The sequence below is a fragment of the Mustela nivalis genome, assembly GCF_964662115.1.
Source record: "Mustela nivalis genome assembly, chromosome: 10".
NCBI classification, from domain to species: Eukaryota; Metazoa; Chordata; class Mammalia; order Carnivora; family Mustelidae; genus Mustela; species Mustela nivalis.
Genome location: NC_139029.1, coordinates 4,000,291 through 4,021,751, shown reverse-complemented (window position 1 = coordinate 4,021,751; position 21,461 = coordinate 4,000,291). Strand labels below are relative to the sequence as shown.

Genomic DNA, 21,461 nt, shown 5'->3' with positions numbered 1-21,461 from the left:
TCAGAGCCTGCATTTGGGCAGCAGAAAGAACTCTTTGAAAGCACCAGCTCGGCTTCCTGTCCCCCCATTTCTGCTTGAACCAGCTGGGACAGGGCTCTGGTCCTCACCACCTCACTCACCCAGCTCATACTGAAGCCACCACTGACGCCCCTGCTGCCGATCCACGGTCAATTCTCAGTCTGCATCTTACTTGACCTTGAGCAGCGTGTGAACAGAGAGGATCACTCTCTCTGGTCTGAAACACTTTCTTCCAGAAGACCTTGCTCTCCTGGCTCTTCTCTGCTTATTCCTTCCCATTCTCCTGTCCTTCCTTCTCCTCCTTCCCCTTAATCCCCAGTGCTCCGTGTCTGAACGTCTCTCCCTATCCACTGCCCCTTCGAGATTCCATACAGCCCAGACAGAGCAAGTAAGAACCTTCTGTATGCTGAAAACACTGACAAGTCTGGCTCGAGCCTAGGCCTCTCCTCTAGATTACAACTCGTCTATGCGGCTGCCTAGTCAACACCTCCACTTGGCATGTCAGAGTTAACACGTCCAAAACACAACTCTTGCTTTCTCCTCACCCTTTCTCCCCAACCTGCGGCTCCCACGGGCTTCCCATCTCCGCACAGAGAAGCTGCGTTCTCCCAGCTGCTCAGTGCAAAAACATTGGCATCCACCCCAACCCCTCATATTTGCACACAACCCGTCAGCTCTTCCTCTGAACCGCATCCAGCGTCTGACCGCCTCTCACCGCCCTGGCCCAGGCCATCAGCCCTAGCCACTGGTCTCCTCACTTCCATCCCTACGGCGCTAACCCAGGGGTCAGCAAACTTGTCTTAAAGGGCCAGAGAGCGAATGTTCGAGGCCCCGTGGGCCAGATGGGCTCTGCGGCAACCACTCCACTTGGCTGCTGCACCTCAAACGCAGACTCAGACAATAGGTGAACGAGTGAGCGCGGCTGGATTCCAGTAAAACTAGAACCGAAATGGACACTAAAATTTGAATTACGTCTAATTTTCAGGTCCCACAAATTATTATTATGCACCTTAGTTTTCTCAACCATTTAGAAACGTAAAAGGCGTCTCGGCTGGCGGCTGCACAGAACAGGCGCGCTGCACTTGGCCGTGGAGTGACCGGCTGCCCAGCCCTGCCCTCGCGCCCCCGCGCCGCCCTCGGGGTGGCCCCTTCAGCCCCAGCCGCTCCGCTCAGCCACCTCGGACGGCTTCTCTCCTCACTCTCGCCTATCAGAGGACGCCACCGTGGCCCGTCAGGCCCCGTGGGCCACGGCCGCTGGCCACCTCCTCCCACTCTTCTCACCACACATACCCCGAGCGGCCGCCCCGGCCTCGCTGCTGCTCTCCCTCCGCTCGGGACACGCTCACACCCGGACCGCTGCGTCACCGCCGTCAAACCCCCTCAGCAGACACGTGCTCGCGTCACACCGTCACACAGCACGCACTGCACACCCCCGCCGGCAGCGGGGGCCCCTCCCGACGGCCACTCCGCTTCGGGGCTCCCCATCCCACCTGCAGCCCGGACACCGTCGGAAGAGACCGATGAGGCGGTTGTTTAAAAGGGGGAAATGACACGGTGTGAAGAGCAGGGAGCCCCGAGGCCGGTCACCGGGGCCGAGGACCAGCCGCACCGCGTCCTGCTGCGTGACACCGAGAGTCACTCCCACCTCTCCGTACCGCGCTGTCCGCGCCTGCGCGGCGAGGACGACGGGCGCCCCCGCTTCCTGCGCGCTCTGGGGAGCAACGAGGGAGCGAGCGCTGCACGCGTCCTCGCTCCGTCACCGCTGCCTGGTCTCGGTCGGTTGCGGGGCGCCTCTCGCCGCCGGCCCGAAAATAAGCCTCTGAGGGGAATGGCCTTCTTTGTTTACTGCTTTGTTCCCCGTAACCGGGACAGCACCCGCTACTGGGCTTTCAGTCAGCACCGAACCAGCGAGCAGGTGCTCGAACTGAAGTCCTGGGAGGGGAGACGACGCTCCGCCGCTCGCTCCAGCCGCACCAGTATCAGGGAGAACCAGACTCTCCTCAAACCCACCACAGAATCAGAGATTTTAAAAGCCTCCTATTCCGGGGGGCTTGTTTGCTGAAGTTCCCTTCCCCGTGTGGAGAAGCAACACCCTCCCACCCTGAAGGGAGACGCTCCTGCCGCGCCCCGAGCAGCAACACGTGGCCTCCGGGGAAAGCTCGCACAGCCGACGCCCTGCTACACGCGCAGGGGTTCCCTGCTCCGGTCTCTGACAAGAGGAGAGAAGAAACAGGCTTCAGCGCCAGTCACCTTCCAATTTTGCACGTAAAATGGCAACTCACTAGCCAGGAGCACTTCTCTGCGGCTGTGACATCTCCCGGCCACCAACACCGACCACTTGGTTCAAAGCAGCTTACCCTGCTCCAGCATCTTCTGAGAACAAACAGCATCTCCCCAGATCACTGAAGTCTCCCCCAGCAACACGACGATGAAACCTCTCCCTCCCCGTCACACACACACGTCGCTCACGGCGCATCACGCGTTCGTGGATTTGGCATTTCTGTGGGGTGACGGAGTCTGGACTCACAGATGGCGTGAGGACGATTTCAAGTACTTGTGGGTTCTACCACTTCGGGACACAGTCTTTAACGTGGAGACACCTATATACGTCCCGATGTGGCACGGGCGAGAGCCCTACTTCCTATGAAAGAAACAGGGAGGGACACCTGGGGGGCTCAGTCGGTTAAGCGTCTGCCTTGGGCTCAGGTCATGATCTCAGGGTCCTGGGATCGAGTTCCGCATCGGGCTCCCTGCTCAGCGGGGGGGGGGGGGGGGCTGCTTCCCCCTCTGCCTGCCTCTCCCCCTGCTTCTGCTCTAAGTAAATAAATAAATAAAATCTTTTCAGAAAGAAAAAAAGAAGGAAGGAAGGAAGGAAAGAAAGAAAGAAAGCGGAATAAGGTCCCCTACCATCAAACAAAATAGAAACTACTCTCGAAACCTCTAAACTATGGTGTTTCACCGTGAAATAGAAGACGAGCATCTTCAACGCTGGTTCTACCAAGCAGATAACAACTGGGTGAGACATAGGCGTTCAAAACACACCTACATGAACGGGCATCTACCTGAGCTGCGGGACTGGCAGTGCCGTCATGCCAGGAAACCCGGAGCGCGCAGGCAACAACGATTACGAGGAAGGGTGAGAAACCAGGGGCTGAGGAGTGGGTGCATCTGTCCCAAGAGGTCAAGGTGAACCGGCGGAGACCTCCAGAAGCCTCTGCCCCGCACTGCTCAGGCCTCCTGCTAACAGTGGCACGATCTGAACGAGTTCATGGGGCTCCCTGGGCGGAGGCTGTTCTAAGCGGTAAGACCGGAGGGAAGTTTTTTTCTGTTATCCCCTGTGGTGGTTTTGTTTTTAAAATTCTGCACTTGGTCGGTCATTAAGGTCACCGTGACAAACAGCCAAAGGACCTGCATGGGCCAAGCAGTCACACACCCCATATCTCAATACTGCATTGCTTCACGGTGGCAAAAGCCGAAAAATCAGGCTGATGGCACTCTAATACTGTATTTAGCTGATGATCCTAAATAACACTTTGTCAGCTTTTGTGATCTAGCACAAAACCACATGCCTTGTGATATACCAGCTGGGCTGTGGTAATGCCCTTGACTGGAGGCTTAAAAGCTTTGGTTGGGACATAACTTTGATGTATCGTATTTCCATTTCAAACTGCAGTGATTATCCCTGGATTTGGCATCACATAGACTACTACCAAAATTAGATTATGGCTAGTTCACAAGAGTCCCCCTCCCCTCCGGTGCTGTCCGCGAGTGATGCTAGTCTCCCCTTTGCATGTTTGATCGAAAAGCCATGGCTGTTTGGTTTACAGGATACAGGCAGAAGAACCATCTGCCTGGTCTGGTGTTTCTTTAATTAAAACTTTAATTACAGATATATCTCTGCACAGATATGTGCGGTCTATCAGCTCCTGTTCTTAATTACCTGTGCTAATGAGAACGGAAAAAGTGAGTGTTTGCTGAGCGTCTACTACGTGCAAGCTCCTGTACCAGATGCTGGCACATGTGCGCAAGCAGCCCAAACCACGCTGAATGGCCCAGCCTGAGCACCTACTCTCCTGCCAGTTCTCCTGCCACTGGAACAAGGGAAGTGAAACAATCACTCAGGTCTCTCCTTCGAAAAATGAAGGGCGGAGAGTGGTAAGTACTCGGAAGGACCGGCACAGCAGGGAGACAAAGGACTGGATGATCCAACCCGAATAACTGAGTTCCAAGGGAGGCTCGCGTGCTCTGTCAACGTGCAGGGCATTCGTGAACCCAGGGGAAGATGTGTACGCAAAGTGCAAAGTCCAGTCTAAATCCTAGGATTCGATGTCACACAGTCCACGGTAACCGTGGCCACAGTCTCCCAGGGAAACAGAAGCACAAACGAGAACAAACAGGAGAGGTTCCCCGGGATCTCCTGACTGTGCAGCCACACGCTGCTGCCTCTCCCCCTCTAACTCCCTCTATGGCTAGAGCTGACTGCCGCTGAAGAATGGCAAACCCATCTTCCTGTCCCTGGAGCGGGTTTCCCGGTCTCCGCGCTGCCTGAAGAAGGGCTAACACCTCCGTGGACACAGCTCCTGCGGCGGCCCAATGGGGGCCATGAGGAGGCTCTCGGTCACCGCCAAAGCACTCTGTCCCGCAGAAGCTGTTCATGGGGCAGGAGGGGGACCAATGCAGAAGGGCTGGCTGCTTCCCCACCATCTCTCAAGGCGGACAGTGAATGACACACATGCACTTGTGTCCCAGCTTCTGCTCTGCTCCCCTCGGTCAGTGTGACAGAGTGGGAGGTGCCCCGAGCAGCACATCTGGACCAGTGAAGCACCCTGAGGACGGGCCTTCCCCTCTCAGGAGTAAAGTGAGGGGCCCAACCCAAATGGCCTCACAGTCCAGCTCTAAAAACTACATGGCAAACACAGCAAGAGCCTCATACCAGCGCCTTGAGAACAGTCAAGTCCATCCTACTGCGCAACATTCCGTCCTAGTCTGTGAACCGCCAATGAAAGCTGACAGTGTACAGGCTAATGAGGGGTAGTGCATACCCCTTTAAAAGATCAACATGAAGGGGCGCCTGGGTGGCTCAGTGGGTTAAAGCCTCTGCCTTCAGCTCAGGTCAAGATCCCAGGGTTCTGGGATCAAGCCCCACATTGGGCTCTCTGCTCAACAGGGAGCCTGCTTCCCTTCCTCTCTCTCTCTCTCTGCCTGCCTCTGCCTACTTGAGACCTCTGTCTGTCAAATAAATAAATAAAATCTTAAAAAAAAAAGACTCCGTAAAAAGGAAAAAAAAAAAGATCGACATGAAGACAAACCAAGAAACGCTGATATGAACACCTACTTTGTGCTAGGCCGCCTAGAGGACTTCAAGTGCTTTGGGGTCCAAAGGAAAGACACACCCAGAGGGATCTGGCCCATGGATGGAGACAAAGAAAAAGAGAAAGTAGTTGGGAGCTAGAGGAGAAAGGAGCTGAGAGCTAGGAGAAAGGACGGAGGGGAAAAAGCACAAACGATGGGAGAGAAAAAGAAGTGAGAGGGGAGGAAGGCAGAGCCCTCTAACTGTATTCAGTTCCGGGACCAACTTCAAACCTGGTCTGGGGGATGGTCAGATGCCCACTTTCAGAGCACTGTATTCTACAAAAGGGATGGCTGGGACTCTGGCCAAAGAAGGGGTGCCAACTACAGGTGGCTGAATTACTAAACTGGCCCACGCAGGCCCACTGAAATTACAGCACAGCTAACTAGAGAATTACTAACACCAGCCCATGTTCTGGAGGCACAGGTCTGTATTGCACCAGTATTTACATTTTTTCTATTTATGACATAAACCTCCTATATTTCAGAACCTACCAATTCTGCCAGAATGGCCAGATCAGAACCTGGGATGCCGCCAGGGCTCCATATTTTAAAGCTATACAGTGATCCTGGACATGCAGCCAAGATGGAGGAAGCCGCTGCTACAGAGCCCCGCTAAGTGCCTCGTGAAGGAAAGAGCCTTTCTGGCAGTGGTGGTGGCAGGTCACAAAGTCAGCGTTGCTAACAGCTATGGGGCAGTAATGCACATGGTGGAGTCCCCTGCAACCAAACAGCTGATCTGTTTCCTATCAGGGGTCCAGCCCCGTTTGCCAATAAAATAAGGAAGCGGGTGCCAGGAGAAGGAAAGCACCTCAATTGAAGTCCCAGTTCCGTTATTTCCTAGAACATGACTCTATGAGGGCTGATTTAACCACGTGATCACCAGCGTTCTCAGGTGCAAAATAGGGTGAACATGCCACTCACTTCACAGATAAATTGAGAGAATTAAAAATGTATAAGAAGCACCTAAACAAGTATATGACCCCCAACAGTGACTTCCTTCCACTTTTTCGACTTAGGAGGAAGCACTGAAGCATCATACAAGTTTTCAGAGTCCTCGGGAGCCAGATGAGTGGTGAAAGATGGGGTGTCTCTCCCACGGGTCTCTTTTGTTGTATCTCTACAGCCAAAAACCACTAACAGGAAAGGGTTAACTGCTCTTCCTCATCTAAGCTTTTCCTCCTACAAGGTTGGGAGCCTAGACTGACCTTTACACACCTGAAGTGGCACCGGTTTCAGAGGCGCCCAATCACCACCAGCACCCCACCCCTCTCCCCGTGCTCTCAGAGAATGTCACAAGACAATGGGGAAGCTCCCTGAAGCTTCGTTTCCTGCGAGGTGTGTGCCCCCCTCAGAATTCCATGTCAATGAAACCCTCCCTTGCCTGGGTCTCTCCCAGTGTGCAGGATCTGACAGGACACCACAGCCACTGCCACCCCTTGTGTCACCCTTGCTCTAACTTTCTTTGCAGACATTCACCCCCAGAGATGTACCATGACCCTCTTGGGCAGGGGGCTATTCTTATCAGCTCCATCTTAAAGAGGAGGAAACTGAGGCACAGAGAGGTCAAACCACTTGCAAAGGGCCAAGGTGGGAGGTAGCACTGGGCCCAGGAACCTGGCCCCAGAGCCCATGCTGCTGGCCATTCACCATAGACTTCACTACAACTGCCTCTCAGCATGATGGTACAGCTGCCAACAGTACAGCCACAGGACGAAGTTTAAGTTCAAAAGCACCTTCCTTCTGGGTTCCCAGGGTGTCCAGCATACAGGGTTTCATTTATCCTGCCAACAACCCTAAAAAGCAAGTAGGAGACATAACAGCATCTACATTTCACATAAGAGAAAACTGAAGTCAGATCCATGAAATGTTTTACAAACTCCTATATTGTTAAGCTGAACAACTGATTTCAGTGTTTTTAATAAGGTCAACGTGAAAGTCTTTTGAGGCCTTTCTATTCCAGTTGTTCAGTTTTGCAGAACTACCTTAAAAGATAAAAACGGCACGTCCAGAAACCCTGCTAGTCAAACGCATGTTTTTCTGACTCCCAGACTGGAGTCTTCTCTGAATCGTGCTTACAAACACTACATCTATGTGGCTTACAACTGACACGAATCCCTAAATGCGAACAAAATAAGCAATGTTTCTTGAAAGTAAGTAATATGTCCATACACTCGCTCTCTCAGAAAAATTAAGTTACCTTAAAATGCACTAAGCAGAAAACTTTAAAGAAAATCTAATTGACCTAATTGCAAAATAAACTACCACGATGAAAACATTTCTCTTGTGCTCCTATTTATGTCTCTTCAGCTCCTACTAGACTTGGGAATAAAGCAGCTGACTATCTCTAGGAGCCATGGGAGCCTACAGGGAAGATGTCAAGAGGCCCTGATTCTGTCAACAGGGCACCGGTGACTCTCTGGGGACCAGCAGCCCGCTCCCCTCAGGGGCTTCGGCGGCAAGAGGAGTAGAGCACACTCTGTGCAGTAAAAACGAGCTGTGCACTATTCCTTTAGGGCAGGAAGGATAACACATCAGAGGAAAAAATAATGGGTGGGATCTGGAAAACATTCCTACACAACTCCAAAAGCATTCTCATTTAAACAAAACAAAACAAAAAAACCTTAAGATGCAAGGCAACAAATAAGTTGCTCATAACTACTGGGACATTCATTCCGTGTACTTTCTGCCTTTGTAATCACAGGATTTGTATTTCTCAGCTCTTGGCATTCTGCGATTCTCAGAAAAGATAGCCAAGGTCAAAGGCAGTTTTCTAAGTATGTGAGTATAACAGACGAAAACAAGCTAGTAAGCCTGAAGAAGTGTTCATGAGAGTCCCAATCTCCAATGAGCAGCTCACTACAACTAATTTTAATTTGTGGTTCTAATGAATGACATAAACTTTTATAGGTATCAACAAAGCTCAGAGAGGACTTAAATCCATTTCAGTGCTCATTGAGCAGCTTCAGCTGTGTGCAATTAAAGCATCAGCATTAAATGTTAGAGAATAAAATAATGAGACACTTAAAAAATAATCTGTGCTTCAGCAGGCCATGCTAAAAAATTCCACAGGATTTTTTTTTTTTTTTTTTTTTTTTTTTAAGGAACATGATTTCTTGGGAATATCCTGCCAGTTCAAAGAACTAACTAAAGTTTGATTTTTGTTTTTAGACTTTGGTTTGGTTTTGATCTTGAGTAAGAAGTTTCTGAAAAGCAGAACACAATTAAAAATGTCTCAACAACAGTCACAAAATAGCACATGTCATAAAGCAATCAGGTATACAGACCACTGAGCTGAGTACCCAGGCTTCAGCAGAGACAAAAGCACATTTCTGACCATGTTAAAAATGTTGCTTGTTATTAACTTAGGCCTCAAATAAAGAAATAAATATTAAAGGAGGCAAAAGGTACTTTCTGGGGGAAAGACGGCTTTCTTATCTCCTAGTCCATACATGGAATTAAGGGGCTCAACTCTCTGTCCCAATAATACTTGAGAATATAAAATGTAATCTGAGGTTGTACAACGTGGCAGCTAAGACTACTAAACTCAAGTTGCCACTATTTCTGAAAGAAAGAGGAGGTAATCTGCATGGGAAGGGGTGCGTGCTGACAGGGCGGGGGTGCGTGTGGAAAGGAGGTGGTGGCGGCTGGCTGCTGTGCGTGTGAGTTATGTGTGATGGGCACGGTAATCTAGCTGTTGCAAAACATGAATAGAAAAGGAGATCTATTGTATAGGGAAATGCACTCACTAAACTTAAATTTTAAAAGGATGAAAACACAGATTACACTTTATTTTAAAAACTGAAATGAATTTTAATACAGAAAATGAAGACAGCATTTTGCAAATTTATCGCTCAAAGGGGTATCTCTATTTGAGGAAATCAGCGTGTTACACTTTGAGAGATGAAATGTTAACAGCTTGTACACCAAAATTAAAAAATGAAATTAAATTAAAAAATGAAATGGTTACCAAGGTAATGCAGGTCAGGGGATCAAAGGTGAAGGGTCACACATTATTAAAAAGAAATCCAAAAGGACGGCTGCATCATGATCTCTGCAAAACAAAGGAGCTCTAGTAAGTAAAACTAATATCTCTGAGAATTTAAAATCAAGTTCTTGAAAAGAAGACTCCCCTGTAATTGAACACAAGTCATTCCTGATTCCGTGTAGAGCCATTTTTATTTAGGTACAAAACCAAATTTCAAATACCTGTTACCAACAAAATTTCTGTAAAAATTTAACCACACAATCATATGGAACCCAAAATGTCTCCAATTATAAGTGACTGAGAAGTACTGACATTTCCACTGGACCCCACACCCTGTTTTCTGGAAATGACAGTGTTTGATAAGTTGCCAATATATCAGAAATCTAATTTGGTCACAGTGTGGTGAGTTTTTTCCCTCTCCTCAAGGAATGAGTTCCAAAATTGAGTTTTTGCAAATTTGTTTCATTTGAAGTAGCTGCATAAAATTTCCATTATTGGAACATTTAGTATAACAATGTTCTAGAAGACAGCAATAAAGTGATACACGATAAAATAAACTGTGTAACTCTATCTATTAAGATCTGTTCTCACATTCAACTCTCACTGCACAGAGGGGAGAAAAGACATTTTAAACAAAATAACTTGCAGTTCTGCTGGAATTACACAGAATTAATAGAAGCTTGACAAGATGAGTCTCCAACAATGAAAAGTATCTGACAGGTCAGGCTTCAATTTCTTACTATTTACTCATCTTCCTCATTAACAATTAGAAGTTTGCTTAAAAAAAGACAAAAAGAGCTAAGATTTTGTTTTGCAACACAAAGCTACCATCTAAGTCACGACAAACATACTTTACTTTGCAGCAACAGTGAGCGTATTAAGAGTTACAGCAAATAATTTCCATACTCCTTTTGCTACCAAAGGAAGTGAACGCAATCAGGATGCAGTGATCTTTAGTCTGCTCTCTGAACCCAACCGGAGCAGGCCACATGCCCTGATTTCAGGCTCTGCGGTCCCCAGCATTTACTGGACCCCAGGCTCTAACCGGCAGTGCAAATGAGGGCTCGAGGGTGGGCAGGTAATGGGGACATAACCGCCACCACAGGGAGCAAAACAGGACCTGATTTAAGCACCATCCTTCTTCTAGGCCCCTAGATGTGCTCCATCCCCCAGTATCCAACATCAGAGTTTACCTTGCTAAAATCAAATTCCAACAATACTTAACTGCCCAACAGGATTTTATTAAAAAGAACAGCATATTCTTTCTGGTGGCTCAGAGCAATCAATAAATAAACAAACTCTATAAACATCAGATTTCTGTTCCCCCGATTAGGTTTTGTTAAAAAATAACTTGCAGAGCTTCATGCACTAGATACAAGTGTGTTAGTGCCTTAAGGCCACGATTCTAAAAAACATGATTTCTTTTTTTCAGTTCCACAGCTACTGAAAAGTAAACTAGCATTTCATTTCTCTGGAATGCTCATCTCACGTAAAGTCTGTCACATATGTGTTTGTTGCTGGGAGGCATGCGAGCAATTGGGAGCACTAGGCAGGAATCGACAGCCCATCCAAAAAGGCGTGCGTACCGCTCCAGCCGGTCTGCAGGTGGAGGCAAGCCCCCGGTGTAACGGGAGTCAACTTGTTTTACTAAAAGATTTCCTATTAAAATGAGAAAAGGGGATCAACTCAGATCAAGTATCTACACTAACCCCTTCATTAACCAAAACACACGTACTTATTAATTTCTTCTTAAAACAAGAGGATAAAGCCACTATAGAGGCTGCTTCTAAAGTCTTTTAAATCACTCCTAAAATTCACCAACCACCAAAACCTGTTAGCCCAAATGCTGTACCAGTTTAGCCCCTGCCAAAGTTGTTCCAACATGACAGCAGCCCAAGCAGTCAGGAACCGCTCCAACTACAACCAACAGGACTTCCACAGGTGACTCCGTGGAAATGATGGCAATCTAAGCTAAGAACACACACAAATAGAATTCTCCCCGAGTCCTGACAAACAAGTGGTGCTGAATAAATCTGTGGCAACAAAGAATGTTTTAGGTGACTCAAGAAAACCTGCGAATAATTTTGCTAGTTGGGATGGAGGAAGGAAAAGGCCATCAGGAAGTAGGACGGCCCTAATCAAGAGTCCTGGAATATAATTTAATGCCTGAAAGCAGGGCTCAAGGACAGGGCAGGGCACACCTGGGGAGCACTCGAATTCAGCTTCAACAATCATGTGTTGTCGCCAGAGCCCCTCACTGAGACAGGAATTTGGAACATACATACGTTTTCCCACAGAAACAGTCTGGCAATTGCCTACTTAACCTGAAATCTGTTGAAGCGACAGGTTGGCTCTGAATTCCAGAAGCTACGGGACCTGCACTGCTTTTTATTTTTGTTTTTTTCCAAAGGACTGACCGAAGCTGAAACATGATGTATGCAACAGATTTTGCTAGCCCCCTTCCTGGGCCCCAGACGGAGTGGCTCAGGAACCAACAAGTGACCATCTTCAGGTCTCCTCCAGGAGGCCCTCTCTTTTCTCCCGTGAAGGCCAAGCACTAGGTGACTACAAATGGACTGAATTTATACATGCTGGTGCATGCAAAGACTAAGGAGGCTTCTTCAACCCAAAACAATCCCTTGCTGGTGGAACTGGCATTTTTTTACATCAAGGGGCACAGAAGGCTCATATACTGCCAAGACGGTCCCCTTCCAAAATAGTGACCAGTCACTGAATTAAACAAGAAATGAGCAAAAATCCTAATCCCCCAGAACTTCAGGGGCATAACTAACATGTGTGCTATCCTCGATCTAAACTACAGAACTATGTCACGACAGCATAGACTAACAACATCACGGAAACACGCAACCAAGCTTCACTGTCACGGGCCCATCGGGTCATCAGAGTTCCAATGAAGAACACTTTTCCAGGGAAATCCTCACCCACAGTAAGCTCTCAATGTCTGGATCACTTTTCAGAGGGACAGGTTCTCCAACACACTCAATTTGTATTCTAGGTTCGCTTGTTTCTGTTTTTGTTTTTTGCCAAGGACCTGCCAGCATTTATAAGCACAGAGAATTGGTTCATTTCTCAACTAAACAGACACAGGACAAAGAACATCATTTCTAATGAGGTTAAATCATGACACAAATGCTGCCATGTTTACCTCAAGCATATTACTTACAAAACAAAATACATGGGAGAACCGAAAAGAAATGAAAAATAAATAGCTGAGAAAATTCAGAGAGTCAGAAAGCTAGGCGACAGCCAGAAACAAACCTGACACTAGAACCCGATCTACCTCACTACTTCCTTACCAGAAGTCAGTAACTCGGCAATATGGCGCTCAGTGCAGACCAACCTCCGCGACTGCACTTACAGATGAAAAAGAGAAATGTCCAGGCAAAAGTTTCTTACAGAAAGCGGCCAAAAAAATTTGAAAGCATCAGGTCCTCCGTGCCCTTCCAACAGTCACCATCTCTACCATCTCTTCGACCTTTCTAAAAATGCATCTCTGCCAAGCTCCTCAGAGATTGTCCGTCGTACGAGATGTATCTTTCCTTTTTTTTCTTTTTTTTTTCCCCGAGATGTATCTTCTCAAAACTTTGCTCCCGTGACAGAGCAACCTACAGTTACAGTCATCACATCACTTCCATTAGTCCTCAGGAAGAAAACGAAAGCTAAAATCTGCAGGTTAAATGCCTCTCTGCCTATGACTTTATCCTCAACAATATCAACTTTTTGGCCTAACAGATTCCACAAAAGAAGGAGGAGAGTGGGAGGAAGGGACAGCAAAGAGCCCCCAGGAACCTTTCAGAGCGCTGAACACGTCCATCGCGGCGGGGTGCAGCTGGCCGCACTTAGAACCATACACTCTAAGTGCCGTTTGTTAAATGCCAATTATACCTCAAAAAAGCCACTTTCAGAATGAGTGGGCACCACAAGACAGAGACTCTGCCCTCCCCTGCACCCTGTGAGCCATGCGGCCAGGCTGCGGTCCCCAAGCAGAGAAAGCAGAGAGTCACGGGGGAGTGTGGGAGAGCCACTTTCGCTGAGCCGCTGAACCCCAACTCTGGAACCCCATTCTCTAAGTCAAAAATCGAGGCACCCTGACCCTGACCATCCTCTGAGAATACAAAACCAGCTTTAGACAACATACTCCTAACTTTACAAATGATAAGTAAATTCACCTAATGTTCTCACATTTTTTTGGTCAGATTTGAAATTTCTATTATGTCAACTTGCCATAGCCAAGACCCATTCCTTTCTGGTACTATCCCACCAGGGGAAAAGAATAATATAACATATGCCAAATTCCCCCAAATACAAATTGATAAGAAATAAACAAAAGGAGAACAGATTCGTCCACTGTATATTTTGCTTGTACATTACCTGTTCCTAAGCTGGCTGACTGCGCATGCCCAGGCTAACTGCTCTGTGGCTTCCTGCACAACAGTCAGAATCATTAACACTCCTACCTTCCCCATCTCCTCTATTCACTGATTCTCAAACTTCAAGCTGAATAAGAAAGAACCGCCCTACTTAAAACAAGTCATTGCAAAAATTGTTTCCCAAGACCTGCCACTAGGAGATGACGATTTAGTACACCAAAAGAGGAACTGAGGCCTGCAGTTTTGGTAAAACCGCCAGGTGAGTCTGACCATAGGAGCCGCAATTCTCACTGTAAGAAAAAGTGCCCAGATGGGTCCAACCCCACCTTTCAGTCCCCCCACACACACCCTGCCTCCCGCAGGCACGGAGTCACAGATGTCAGAGTGACCAACGTATACAGTTAAGGAACAAATTTCAGCTGACAACAGCTTAAAGCAGTTCTTCCTCCCAAAACTATTAACATTTTTAAAATGCCAACCGATTCCAAAAAAGTCTTTAAAATCCAAAATGAAGCTGCACTAGAAGGTCGGTGGCTTCACAAAACACAGGGAGTCCTTCCTGGGCTCTGAAATCAGGTCATGCGGTTCTGGCTTCCAGTAACAGTTCTACCACTTACTTCCATGACCTTGGACAAATTCTTTAATTTTTTAACTGAGTCTCTCTCACCTCATTTATAACATGAAGATAACGTGAGCCCTACTTCATAGGGCTGCTGTGAGAATTTATGACAATAAGTAATATCAACTGTTTAGCATAGTGCTTAGAACCTAAAAAGCAATCAACATTAGCTGTGTGACTGCAATGATTATGATACTGATCATATATTCTTTTGCTTATCTCATTCTTTCCAAGACTTACAAGAGGGATAATGCTATTATCACGTTTGCAGATGGGCAAAGGTTAAGTTCAAGACACAAATCTTGGCAGAGTTGGAATTCAAACTACATCTATCCAGATCTACCCTACTCCATGACTTAGCACCCGAGGGAATGGAAGATGTCCCACAGGCTCCAAAAGTACCATCTGGGCTCTGTGCAGGGCTCTGTACACTGCAGCTCTTAAACACATTTGGAGGATGAGGCAATGAATGAATAGGTAGGTCCTTGAGGTGCATACACACTTCTCCCTCCACTGCTACAACCATCACAGGACTTTACACAAAGCATTTACAAGGATACAGATAGGATCCAAAGCAGTGGAATGCCAGAATTAAATTCTAAAACTTACTGACATATTTGCATGCTTAAAACAAGAAAGACAAACTGGTTACCACTGTGCAGTTCTACCTATTATTCTAAATAAAAGATAAATTCATTTACTCAAATACTGAGCACAAAACTCTGGGGCAGGCTCCGTATGAGAGGTGCCCTGGGCACACAACGAAAGGCAGGAGTGCAGGAGCCTGTGGAAACCTACACTGGGGAAGGCCCTCAGCTCAAGGGGGCCTGCAAGTTCTCCCTAAGGAGATACCAAACAGCTGCGATCTAAAGGCCAACAAGGTGGCTGGTGACCATCTCCTAGGCAGAAGAAGCGACATGTAAAAGGCAAAGTGGCAGGAAGCACCCGAGCGTGCAGAAGGGACTCGGGGAGAAGGTGGGGAGAGGGGCTTGTCCAGAGACTGGAGGGTGACAGTCATAAGATCCCACAGGCCTCGCAGATCGCGCAGAGAAGTTGGGATGGTATCTTAAGTACAACAGGAAACCAATCAAAGGATTGAGAAAATGGGTACAGAACACAAGCACATTTTTAAAAGACTACTCTGGTACCTAGGTGGAAACTGGTTGGGGGGGGGGGGGGGCCAAAATGCTTGTAGGACAGGAGCCAGGAGATCCCTCAGAGCAGTCTGGGCACAGGTAACTGTGGCTCAAACAGCAGTGGTGGCTGTGAAGAGAGAGAGACTCGGACAGAAAGGACGTTTATTTGCAAACAGAACACGCAGGTTTGGATTCCCTGTGGAGTCAAAGAAGGAGGGGTCAAAATGGCCTCTAAAGGGGGAATAATAGTAACTTTACAATGGAGAAACCAGATCAACACCTCCTCAGCGGGTGACCAAGGTTAAGATGGTCAGCGCGCAGCCACGCTGACAGCAGCACCCTTGCCAGGCCGCGAGGAGGAGGGCAGCACACCTCCAGGTCTTCCTTCCCAAAACCCGTAACCCCCGCCCAGGAATGAGAAAAGCAGCAGGCAGACACAACTGAAGGACATCATACAAAAGAGCTGATCTGTCAAGGTCAACAAAAACAAGAAAAGTCAGAAACTGTCACGGTGCAGAGGAGCCTATGGAGACGCAACGACTCAATGTAATATGGCATCCTGGGTAGGGTCCTGGAACGGAAAAGGACTTCAGGGGTTTAAAACCAAGGGAATCTGAATAAGAGGCAAAGTTTAGTTTATAATAATGGGTCAGGACTGGTTGACTGGTTGGGACCACCGTGCCAAAGTAATGTCAACAGGGGAAACTGGGCAGGGGGGTACACAGAAGCTCTCTAAAATCATCTTGCAACTTTTCTGTAAACCTAAACCTGTTCTGATTATAGAGGTTTATTTTAGACAGACCCCCAGGCCTGACTTGAGCACCTGGGATAGGCCCTTTATTGAGACAGGAGAGACTGAGAGGAAGACAATCGGTTCTATTTCAGACACAAAGCAGAAGTCCGTCAGACCCTCCAGCAGAGGCACCTGCAGCTCTGGTGTGGAGCTCGGCAGAGTGCTGAGCTCACAAAACAAACTAGGGAGTCTGGACAGGCTGAGACTGTGGAAGGGGGCTGGGGGCGGCGGGGGCGGCAGGCGGTCACTGCAAGAAAAAATGGAAATCTAGAAGTAAAGGCCCTCAGATTCCCAGAAATACCCACATTTAACAACCACACAGAAAAGACTAATTTCAAGCCCTGAGGAAATCTCACCGTTAGCGGGTGGGTAAAGATCAAGAAGAAAGAACCAGCAGTGGGAAGAAAACCCAGGGACGTACACCAACCCAAAAAACGAAGGGAAAGGCATCATCAACTTGCTTGACTATATCTGAGAAACCAAACCAAGTCCTGAAACATGCTCCTTACATTAAACAACTTGAGGTCACTGATGATCTAAGAAAGAAGTTTCTGCAGAATAATGGAAGCTAAATTCAGACTGGAGTATCTGAAGAAGAGGCAAAAATGGGCGGAGGGGGGAAATACCTCTTCTAAGAAGTCTGGCTCTCTGGTTTATATACCCATGTTCATAGCAACATGAGTCCCGACACCCAAAGGTGGAAGCAAGACCAGTGTCCCTCAAAGGACGGACACGTAAAGTGTGTGTATACATCACAGAACATCATTCAGCCTATAAAAAGGAAGACATTCTGATCCACGCTACAACACGAGTGAACCTTGAGAACATTCCACTAAGTGAAAAAAGCCAGTCACGAAAAGACAGATACCGCGTGATTCCACTTGTGAGAAACTTGGAGCAAATTCACAGAGACAGAAAGTGGAAGAGAGGCGGCCAGGGACTGGCAGGGAGGAGAGAAAGCGAGTTAGTGTTTAAAGGGGAAGAGAGTTTCAGTTCTGCAAGAGGAAGAGTTCAGGAGGTGGATGGTGGTGACAGTCACACAGCAGCGTGAATGTACCTAATGCCGAGGAACTGAATACTTAAAAATGGCGAAGAGGATAAATATTTATGTGATGTATATTTACCACATTTTTTTTTTTAAAGAAGTCTGGCTCTCAGAATGTTAACTCCATATGAAGCTATAATGACCTACAAGGAAAACTGCCTGGAGCTCAAGTACCTCTCCTTGGCCAACACTTCCTGATGACACAAGGAACACCATGTGCTGCTTACAGATGCAGAGCCCCTTGTGCTCTGCCAGGAGCCTGGGACACCCAGACCCCTACCGAGTGGGCTCTGGCCTCAAGAGAACCCACCCACTAACCCAGCATACCCCAAAATACTTCTACTTTTGATGTGTGCCAAGACAGGAGGAAAGGTCGAAAACAACAGCTAGAGAAATGAAGACTAGAGGGGCACCCGGGTGGCTCAGTTGGTTGGGCGGCTGCCTTCAACTCAGATCATGATTCCAGGATCCTGGGATCGACCCCCGCATCGGGCTCCTACTCAGTAGGAGACCCTCCTCTCTCTCCCTCTGCCTGCCGTTCTGCTTACTTGTGCTCTCTCTCTACCTCTCTGTCAAGTAAATAAAGAAAATCTTAAAAAAAAAAAAAAAAAAAGAAAGAAAGAAAGAAAGAAAAGCCAGAGATTATTTCAATTCTATTCTCAGTGGCAAGAAAAGTTGCTTTGATTCATTTTCTTCAACAACCCACTACATTTGCTGCCAAAAGGAAAAAAGGACTGTGACCTCAGTTTACAGAAACTGGTGTCCGATCATTCAAAGAAGCCAATGAAGTCACACACTCTTTTTTTGAAAGCTCTTTAAGACTAGAATAGGAGTAATAACTTTGAAAATACCTTAGACTGATAAAAATTAAATGTGTGTGTGTGTATGTAAGGAAAAAGCACACAATGTGGGACTGATGAAGATCAATGAAGAGAGGGCATCAAGATAAAGAACGATGTGTTTGTGAAAATTTAGCACAAAGTAATCAGGCAACATTTCCAATCAGTACAAAAGGATCAATGATTCAATAATCAGCATGTATTGTGAGGGGGATGAAATTAAGAGTTCTACCTCATTCTTCCCATTTATAAAAGTGTTTCTCTGTATTAAACATCTCAGGATAAAAATACGTAACAGATAAGAAAATCTAGGGAGAATAATGAGTAAGTGGAGTGGGGGGACTGTCTGTCCCAGGCATGCCATGTGGGCCAGAAAGACTCAAAGTCTGAGTGCATGATTCACAGGACTGCCACAAGACGTACAACGAGTTAAGAAAACTGAGAATGACATACAGGTGACTAGACACAAAAAAGTATACCCACATTTGTTTACAGAAATAAACACAGAAATCAGAAAGGAAAAGATGAATAATGTACTTTAAAAGCCAGGGGGAGGAAAGGGGCACCTGGGTGGCTCAGTGGGTTAAAGCCTCTGCCTTCGGCTCGGGTCATGATCCCAGGGTCCAGGGATTGAACCCTACATCAGGCTCTCGGCTCAGTGGGGAGCCTGCTTCCCTTCCTCTCTCTCTGCCTGCCTCTCTGCCTACTTGTGATCTCTGTCTGTCAAATAAATAAATAAATAATCTTAAAAAAAAAAAAAAAAAAAGCCAGGGGGAGCGGGGGAGTAGAAGAATGATCAAACAAGTCAGAAAAGTAACACAACCGGCCAAAATACCAAATCTTAGGGATATGCAAAGAAATGCAAATTAACAGAGACATCATTTTTCATCCGAGAGAAGAATTTAAAAGCCTAGTGTTGGTTAGGGTTTGGGGAAATGGACACTCTCGGCTAGTGAGAACAGACACTGGCACAACCTTTCTGGGAGGGCACATGACAAACATTTCCACTCTGAGATGAGCAACTAACCGCACAGTAGGCCTCTCTCCTACAGAAATAACTGGAGAAGTGTACAAAAATACGGGAACAAGAATGTTAAGTACATCACTAATTACATGAGCAAAATGCTGAGGCAACCCATAAAGGGCTGGTTTAAAATTTTTACGAAACATCCCTGCTCTGCAGTTATGCATCTACACCCATGCACCTGTGCGGGAAATAACGGGGCCAGGGGTGCGGGGAGCGGGGTGGTCAGGCAAGAGGCATACATGATTCCTCAGGGCGGGTGTATACTCACACATACAAATACACACAGAGACTTATACACATGTAAACGTGCATATATACATACTCTCACACACACACACTACACGTACACACGTGATTTACATATGCATTTTTAAAGTCCAGGGAAGGATATAAATCAAACTGTTGACAGTGGTTATCTCCTAGAGTGTATAATTTCAAGAAAAAGTTTCCATTTTTAATCTCTATGTGCCTTTGTTGTTAGCATGCTTCCAACGACCATTCATTATTTTTATAGTAAAATACATGTGTGCATACCTTTTTCAATATTTTACCAAGAGAGACCGGGGCGCCTGGGTGGCTCAGTGGGTTAAGCCGCTGCCTTCGGCTCAGGTCATGATCTCAGGGTCCTGGGATCGAGTCCCGCATCGGGCTCTCTGCTCAGCAGGGAGCCTGCTTCCTCCTCTCTCTCTCCGCCTGCCTCTCTGCCTACTTGTAATCTCTCTCTGTCAAATAAATAAATAAAATCTTAAAAAAAAAATAAAATAAAATAAAAATATTTTACCGAGAGAGAGAGAATGCGTGCAAGCAACGGGGAGGGGGGATCTTAAGCAGGATCCATGCTAAGTGCAGAGCGGGCAGGGCTCCACCTCACAACCCTGTGATCGTGACCTGAGTCAAAATCCAGAGTCGGACACCGAACCGACTGAGCCACCTGGGTGCCCCTGTCTATACACTTTTTATAACAGAAATATAATAAAGTGACTTCTACGGGAAGGGGAGACTACCTATGGCAAAAAGGATGTAGGCAATTTAGTGCACTCCCCATTGTTCATTCAGAGACACAGTCCTTCGAACATAAGCCAGCTTCCGGTTATGGCTGAACAAACTCTTCTCAACAAGAGTGCCCTATACTTCTCAGTCAGAAGCTCTATCTTTTTGTGCTATGACATTATATATGACACTGGAACCCTCAAGCAGAAAGCGGAAGACTCGGCAAATAAAGGGCAATCTTCATGCGCACCTAAATTGGAGGGAGTTACAGTCTGTCAATAGGATTTCAAGCAAACAAAAAGATCGTCATGAGGCTGACCTCAGCAAAGGCGACCAGAGAACTCACCAAAGGGTCTGTCCAACTGACAGACCAGAATGATAGCAGAAAGTGCAGCTTTAAACTCAGTATTACAACCACTGCTACCCCGGGGAACTCCAGCTAACCTGGCTGAAGTGGTATAAAACCACCGCCCCACGCGTACGCACACACCCTGCCAGCACCACAACCTTAGGGCAGTGTAATGCAGCAAGACAGGTGGTAATAAAATTTCGATACATAAATCAATATATAACACCAATTTGATTTTAAAATTACTGAAAGGAGTCACCTTTCAACTGGGTAATATCCCAGGGGATAAGCAGATCTGTAAGTTATTACTAATACAACTGAGAAAACGTACAGTGGAAAAAACTAATGCCATGAAACAACATTAACTCCAAGAATTCAAAATAAAATTGAATAGTCAAATCCTTTAAAAGCAAATATAATTTACAGTAATCCCCCCTTATCTGTGAGGAATATGGTCCAAGAACCCGGTGGCTGCCTGAAAACACAGCTGGTACCAAACCCTATATAGAGAGTATTTTTTCCTATATATACAAACCTGCCATAAGGCTAAATTTATAAATTAAAAGATTAACAATAATTTAATAATAGAACAATTTAACAATACACTATAATAAAAGTTATGTGAATGTGGCCTTTCTCTCAAAATATCTCATTGTCCTGTACTCGACCTTCTCCCTGTGATGACGCGAGAGGATAAAAGGCCTCCCTGAGGACGTAGAGTGACGTGGATGGCACAGGCACTGTGACAGAGCGTCTGGCTACAACTGACCTTCTGGCAACACGTCAGGCAGAGCAGTGTTGGCAGCTGACCATGTTTAAGTGCCACCATCAAAAGCAAACTGGTTAAGGAGTGACTACTGTACTTCGAATTGAGCATATCAGTATTAATACCCCTACAATATGCATACCTTCCCTGT

The 21,461-nt window shown here is 46.8% G+C and overlaps 1 protein-coding gene across 16 annotated transcripts in view; it reads right to left on the bottom strand.

Annotated features, from left to right (window-relative positions):
* CAMTA1 (calmodulin binding transcription activator 1) overlaps positions 1-21,461 on the bottom strand; it is an 814,199-nt gene that overhangs the window by 725,615 nt on the left and 67,123 nt on the right. The window contains exon 1 of one of the 16 annotated variants that reach the window (XM_082685282.1): positions 2,119-2,760. The exons of 14 other annotated variants lie outside the window; for them this stretch is intronic. Coding sequence is in view for 1 of the 2 variants with exons in the window: in XM_082685286.1 (XP_082541412.1) it covers positions 9,413-9,421 (9 nt within the window). In the remaining variant the exon portion in view is untranslated. Of the gene's footprint in view, positions 1-2,118; positions 2,761-9,155; positions 9,422-21,461 lie in introns of those variants that run through there. One more of the 16 variants, XM_082685286.1, reaches the window with a different exon arrangement.